General features: G+C 41.9%; 1 protein-coding gene across 1 annotated transcript in view; it reads left to right on the top strand.

The window, feature by feature from the left end:
* The window catches only part of elmod3 (ELMO/CED-12 domain containing 3), an 8472-nt gene extending 1972 nt beyond the window's left edge, over positions 1–6500 (top strand). The window contains exons 2-13 of the mRNA XM_083911765.1: positions 216–1015; positions 1783–1854; positions 2235–2309; positions 2397–2466; positions 2838–2900; positions 3017–3105; positions 3580–3703; positions 3814–3936; positions 4413–4543; positions 4831–4907; positions 5024–5151; positions 6257–6500. Of these exons, the coding sequence (XP_083767891.1) occupies positions 980–1015; positions 1783–1854; positions 2235–2309; positions 2397–2466; positions 2838–2900; positions 3017–3105; positions 3580–3703; positions 3814–3936; positions 4413–4543; positions 4831–4907; positions 5024–5151; positions 6257–6498 (1230 nt within the window). The 5' untranslated portion in view covers positions 216–979 and the 3' untranslated portion in view covers positions 6499–6500. The remainder of the gene's footprint in view (positions 1–215; positions 1016–1782; positions 1855–2234; positions 2310–2396; positions 2467–2837; positions 2901–3016; positions 3106–3579; positions 3704–3813; positions 3937–4412; positions 4544–4830; positions 4908–5023; positions 5152–6256) is intronic.
* The last annotated feature ends 1005 nt before the right edge of the window (positions 6501–7505 follow it).

Below are 7505 nucleotides of genomic sequence, written 5' to 3'. Positions count from 1 at the left end.
GACAGGGACAAGCGGTTGAAGATGAATGTATTTAATTATAGACGTATACTTATTTTAAACCCCACCATTTTGCGGCAATGTAGCTAATAGTTTTTATTAAATTTTGGGACTTGACAATCAATTTTGACATGACTAAACCCACATTTTGTTATATGCATCATCATGTAGGCAATAATAACTAACGTTGTGTAATTGACTCAATCTTTTTGTTCTAGTTTTCAGATATTGTGTACATATGACAGCCCCTCCTCAGGACTCTGACCATACAAGAACTCTATCCATGACCCACATCTCACCGGTCACCTTCACTTCTTACTTTGGACGTGTACTGCTGTTTCGTGTGAGGCTGAAGACATAGCAGCTTTGGGGCAAGTGAATTGAGCTGTACTGGTACTTCTCGGTGTGTACTGGATTTGTCCTGAGTGCCAAAGTAATGAAGTGTCTCGGAAGGGGAGAGCCCAGCCCTGAAAAGCAATGTCCTTATCCAGCTTTTGTGTTTGTCTGATGGGGCTGAGGACTGGACCCACTGGCCAAGCAGATCTGTGGATAAGAGGAAGGAGGCAGATTTCCAGGAAACTTGTGCATTGATGGATAGTCATTTCCTCCTGTCAGCTCTTGTAGACTGATACCTGCACATCCCTCTCAGTGTCAAGGTTAGACTTTTAGAGTAGCTAATCAAAAAAAACAAGCTGCCATCAAAACCACACAATCATCACCATTGCACGGAAAAGACAAATATGATGTGCACAACGTGGATTTCTTCCGCCAGTGACAGTTTTGGGAAATCATACTGGTGACTGTGGATGTTGAGTTCTCTATTTACATGAGGAGAAAAGCTACTTGCAGTCACTTCACATGTGTACTAGGGAAACCATGATGGTCCTTGCATCAGCTCCTCTGCCCATCTCAGTCCATTACTACAGAAGCCTTTAGAGGCCACGATCAGGAACACGCTCGCCAGCCAACACACTCATATGCAATGGAAGAAGACACTGATGTCACATCCCACATTGAGGTAATATTATTTCACCTTTGGTCTTAAAGTTTGTTCCCGTCTAATCTCAGTCCAGCTTTTGGGTGTACAGCAACATAACACCATTAAAACAGAAAGAAGAACATGCTGTCTTACCACTGTTGCCATATCGATGTAGTCACCCGCAAGATAATTTATCCTTTCCCGTCCCACAATATTGTAAAATATACAATTAAGAGCTAATTTGTTTAATCAGTTCTGTGACATGTGCTAACTTAAGGCCTAAGGTCAACAGTTATGCTGCTTTAGCTGTAATCTCTGGTTTGGTGTGCTTGGTGTGTTGCTATGGCGGCAGCTGACAAGGCATTTCCCTTATCCCCAGCTTGGTTTTCTAGCCATAACATTACTTATTGCTCCCCGGCCTCTATCCTTGTGTATTGCTTCTTTTGTAAACAGTTGGATAAGTATGTCCCCTGCCTGGCTGGATGCAACGCAACAGGGAAGAGACAGTTTCAATTCAAAGGAATTGCACCCTTAAGTTACTGAATCCACCTACCTAAATCTACCATCACAGGAAGCATCCTAATAAAACAGAAGAAGTAAAGTGTTTAAAGTAAAGTGTGCAACTTCTGAGACAACTTTTTTTTGTTGTTGTACTAATATTTTTTCACACAGGGATGCCAGAACTACCAAAATGATTAAATGCCATGATAATGAATTACCTGTTTTAAAAGGCAATGAAAGCTGCACTATTTTTACATTGTGTACATGTCTGAAGCATCTGTTCTGTGTTGCTGCACTCCTTCTAGGGCCTGAATGGTTTGTCCTGTGAATGTAAACCATTAGAGGATATCACCAATGGACACTCCAACCATAAACCTGTGAGTAAAAAGAACATTTCTCATTGATGCATTCAGGGTTTGTACAAAGTCTGGAAAGTTTGTTACTATTTTCAAGATTAGGAAAATGCTTGAATTTCAATATACTCCTTGAAAAATGCTTGATTTTCAAAATAATCTAATGTTTCATCTACATAATCGCGCATGTACAGCAAACATATTTTAATATTTGAGATGAAACAACTCCCAGATGTGATGGTAAAGGCTTTGAGAGTGAGTGTTTTGTTTAGGTGCCTTGAGATTACTTGAAAAGTGCTTGAATTGTATTATCACAAAGCTGAATGAACCCCATTCATTGTAATTAGTATTTCCTTGCAAGTCTTAGTTCAGAAATTCACAATTCAAATGATGTGTCTTCACAGGTCATGAACGGGCTGATAATTAGTCATAACGTCAAAGACCACACCAACGGCAGCGCACCACTCAGATCCTTGCCAGTAGTTAAATTTTATTCTTAGCATCTCACTGCAACCAACATGTCCCTCCTTGAATGAAAAGTAATCCGTTATTTGGTAATTGTGCAGATTTCAGCACTGAAGCAGAATGGTCTTCTGCAGACCCTGACAGCCGGAGGGGACCAGCCTCAGCCTGCAGGTAACACACACACATACTGTCACACAACCTCTCCTTTTGTATCAAATCCTTTTCCCACAGGAATGTGACACAGTGCATCCTAGATACCAGGCAGTTGCTGCAGGTAAAACCTCTCTCAGGAGTGCAGGTTGCCTGCTTGGATGAAGCAGAGGGTCTCAGTGGCACTCTGAGTAATGCAGGTCTGTTAGACAGGAAGGATTAATGACTGAGGATGAACTGGATGGGTGTCGGCCATTGCACCATAACCCATTGGCCGAGGAGATCATCATCAGTGCTTCTGGTGACATTTGTGTGTGTGTGTGAGAGAGAGAGAGTGTGGGAAACAGTTTGGTGTAATAGATATTGTCCTTACTTTATTTATATCTCTACAGAGGAAAATGTGGAACTGGAAAAAGCCAGACAGGAGTGGGAGGCTCTGGAGAACGTCCAACCAGGTCAGATGCATCTTCCTGTTTCACCTCTTTGCATCAAGATGGTGATGACTTTTTTGAATTTTCTTTCGTCTGAAAGGTGTTTAATTTTTTGTTGTTTTTTATGCAATATCCCCCAGCTCTCACTGAGGATTCAAACCCGACCCCGCTCATCTCCTTCAATGAAGCCCTGCAGTACTTCCAGACCACAGACCTTGGGGACTTGCTGGTAAGGAACGCAGCACACCCCAAATTCTCAGTGAAACATTGTCTTGCTACATGCACACTTTGAATTTGATGATTCGATGATCAGAAGTGAATTGCTGTGAATGTTTGCATTAACAGTAGACATAAGCAACAGCAAATATACAAAAGCAAAGAAGAACAAATTAGGAACAATGGGGATTTGAAACATTTGAAGATTAAATGAAGACTTGTCTTAAAAAAAAAGACCTGTGTCACCTGTCAGTGAGATAAATAAAGAATAAACAGTATGTGAGTAAAAGAAGGACATGCATACATCCAGACAAAATTTAATTATTTCAGTAAATTGAGATTGCGGCCATCTTTCTTCTGTCATGATGATATAAATATTCAAATAGGAAATCAAGTGCATGATGTGGATTTGCTTAAGAATTGTAATAATAGCTCTCACTATCGTTTTAAAGCTGTGTTGTATTTCTGCCCCCACCCCCATCTGTAGAAGAACATCCAGCCAACCATTCGCCGGACAGGTCTGGCTGCGATCACACACTTCCTCTTCGGACCGCCACGGTTGCACAGGGAACTCCTGGAGGAGAGAGATCTTGTCTTTGCCATCGCACAGTGTGAGTGTGTGTTTGCATTAATCATCCTGCCATGTGTAAAATGAGTGTTTCTAAATAAACTACTGATTTTCCCTCATGCATATATTTATGTGTGTGTGTTTTTTCTATAGGCCATGTGGACAACAGCCAAACAGTCCACATGCGTGTCCTCCAGACCATTTATAAGAGGCTGATTGGCAGCAGGCTAGACTGTCCTCGCTTTGGAGCGCACTGGGAAAACATCGGCTTTCAGGGTAAGACACCTGTACCCTCCTTCGCTATCTGGTCATGAACTCTGATGTAACACCCTTTTTAAAAATATTATTTCTGGTTCGAATTGTCCATCGATCGAAACAAACAACAATTGCCGTACCTTTTATAATCACTTCTTTCTTCAGTGAGACACCTTTTCAACGATATAAATGACAATTCTTTCAAGTCTTTTTACATTTAAAAATTTTTTTTTTTTAACTCTGATCTGTTTAAACAACGGGTAAGATATACTGGTTCAAGTCTTTAGATGTTCACATTAAATCCATCCGGCTAGTGAACTGCTCTTTAATGTCACAGTTTTAATATAAAAAAAAAAAAAGTATAACGGTTCAGTCGCGAAGGTCAATGCAGGACATGGTATTTCTACAGTATTAAACAGTATTCTCTAATGCATTCATTAATTGAAATAAATACATAATTATTTTAGTAAAGGATTGGTTTGAATTCTGTCCTGCAGGTACAGACCCAGCCACTGACCTACGTGGCACTGGGTTTCTGGGACTAATGCATACGCTGTACTTTGTGATGGACCCAGAGACTCTACCGTTGGCTAGAGACATCTACAAGTTATCACAACACCCCACACAGGTACAACCAGGTCACACAAGATACTATGATGCCAGAGATGGCTAATATGGGAATGCATGCATGTCTTTTATTCATATGTCAGATTCCACTCATCCTTCAGAGACACTGAAAGACCTCCCACTTTGTGGCTGACCCTGACCTTTGTCATCCCTACAGAGGAAACTAGAGTGAAAAAGAGAATTTCCCTCAGGGGTCACGGCTACAACTTGTTTCAGGCCTTGCTCTTGTAGCCTCTGTAAGTACACAAGTATGGACCTAAATTTAGTTGTGTATTTTCTCTGGTTTAGAACTTTCCATTCAGTGTGATGTCAATCAACATGACCCGCATCGCTCTGCAAGTACTCAGAGAGGAAGCCTTGTCCAAGTGAGTCACCGGTCCTCAGTTTTTCTTTTACTGCATCTTCTTGAGTAGGTATGTGGCTTGCTGTCTATTAATCACACAGCACCTCTTCACTAATGCTCTATCTTCCTTCTCGCCAGGGAGTGCAATCGTCGTCAGCAAGTGGTTGGTGTGCTGAATGAGTTCTACGTTGCCACATATCTGCACCTATACCAACTGTGGAAGACCCAACAGAAGACTATTGTTGACTCTGGCTTTGTACTAAAAGGTAAAGAAAATGATTTATGGTTTCTATTATTACCGAGCACTTTAAAAATATGCTTGTTCATTCATTTGTAATGAGACTATCTTTCATTCCATTGCAGATGCATTGTATTGTGGTAAAGGTGTTGAATGAATTGATTTTTTTTTTCCTATATGATAAGGCATCAGTAAAGGGGACTCCACCAATTTTACACATCTTACACCATGTTCAAGCGACGCATGTTAATTATCAGCTACAAAATCAGTTTGATTGCAGTGTTTTCTGTTGGAATGTCCCAACCAAACGTGAACGATGCAGCGCGACGCTACACAGCGTGTAGTGCTGTCAGACACCCGTTTCTATTTATTTATGTCACTTGCATTGAAAGCGCAGCAGTGGATGAGGACCTTTTTTCTTAGGAGCATAATTTTTAGCACGTTCAGTGCATATTAGACGGATTCTGTGTGGACAGAGAGCGTTGGATGTACAGGATAGCCAGACCCTCACTTGCTGCTAGGACACGGTGAAAGTCTGTTTCCATGTCTTCAGACCTCTGTTAGCCCGCTCCTCGTCTCTGTTTTAGGCTGTCAGATCGAGGCTACGTTAGTCACTGCATAATAGCATAATACACCCGAATCTCCAGTGAACTCTTGGCGGTAGAGTGTCACTGTGTGGGCAAATAAGAATAATGTGTGAAATTAAAAACAAGATATTTTTGGTTCTGCTGCAACAATTTAGATTTTGTTTTTTAACTGTTCATCATGAGTCCAACAATTTTATAGAGTATTCTTTTAACTGCATTTGTTTTTGCCCTGGCTTTTTTTCCTAACAAATCAACCACGTTTAATCAGGCTGAATGTTAAATGAGATGATAGCCAGCTTAGAGTAGTTAAGACTCAGGAAATCAGCTAAACTGGATGCTGGCTTTGGCTTAATATTTAATGGACAGATATGCAAGTGGTATCAATCTTAACTCATGTATTTTCAAAAACATCGCACTTTCCTTTAAAGCATGAGTCACATGTCTAGTCTATGCAATGAACTCAACACTCAGATTGCAGAAGCACAGTTAAACAGATTGTTATCCCAGCACGAATCCCACAGTTTCTGTGTTTTCTAACCCTTTTAGAAGTGGAGCTGTTTGCCAAAAAGAACCCCAAGCAGATGCTGCGCCGACTAGAGGTCTTCTTGAAAGAGAAGCGGGCAGGTGGAATCCCCCGTGGGACATCGCCAGACCCTCAGGCCCAACAGCCCTCACCGAGCCTGGGGGCCAGAGCTGCGACGGGACAAGGAAGCAAGGGAAAGGAGTTGCACTTCACAGGAGTATGTGATCTAACGCCAGACATGGAGGGAGAGGCCAGACTCATCTAAGCTAGACTGTGTGTGTTTGTGTGCGTTTGCGTTTGCGTGTGTGTGTGTGTGTGTGTGTGTGTGTGTGTGTGTGTGTGTGTGTGTGTGTGTGTGTGTGTGTGTGTGTGTGTGTGTGTGTGTGTGTGTGTGTGTGTGTGTGTGTGTGTGTGTGTGTGTGTGTGTGTGTGTGTGTGTGTGTGTGTGTGTGTGTGTGTGTGTGTGTGTGTGTGTGTGTGTGTGTGTCACTGTGTGTGTCACTGTGTGTGTCACTGTGTGTGTCACTGTGTGTGTCACTGTGTGTGTCACTGTGTGTGCGAATGTGGCTTGCTCTCGAAAGCTAGAACCCCACCAGTCCCTGATCTAGGCCTGCTATCTGAACCTATTCAAACACTTCCACTCCTTCCACTGATGCTGGGGTGCTGCACTTTGATCCAATACGCTTGAGGGTCTTTCAGAGTTATATTTGATTTTTTACATTTTTTTTTTATTAATGATTAATTTATTTTTTTTAATCAAGAACATAGAACAGTCACAATCTATAAAAGCCGATGCAGGTGAGAAAAACATAGTGATTGTCTGCACTTTTCTGTGGATTTAGTAGCCAAATTGATTGCTGCCAAATTCTCGTGGTTAAACTCTACCTGCCTAGAAGTCCAAAACATAGACGCCTGTGTCCCTAGGATCTCACAGTTTGGGTATGTTAACATTGTAGAGGGGGGGTGCATGGCATGGAGTGGCTTCTTAACAGGCTTGACTTTTTCTCCCGCTCCATCACACAAGCACGCTAACAGCAGGCTACGGGCAGCATTGTCAGGAATCTTGTTAAACTCTGTAAATGAATGCAGTGTTGAAGGTCTGATCACTTTGCATTCTCTATTAGAGCGTGAATGAAGTGTACGTCATATGAAAGATGTACAAGAATGGACACTCAGACAGTCCAGATGTGTGAAGGTATAGACAGTTGTTGGTGTAGTACTGGTGTCTGTTGCCAGGGGTCTGATAGACTAGGTCCAGAGCTCCCACTTAAT

This window comes from Echiichthys vipera, assembly GCF_963691815.1.
Source record: "Echiichthys vipera genome assembly, chromosome: 4".
In the NCBI taxonomy this organism is placed as follows: domain Eukaryota; kingdom Metazoa; phylum Chordata; class Actinopteri; order Perciformes; family Trachinidae; genus Echiichthys; species Echiichthys vipera.
Note: the sequence above shows the minus strand (reverse complement) of the source record. Positions and strands in the feature narration are given on the sequence as shown.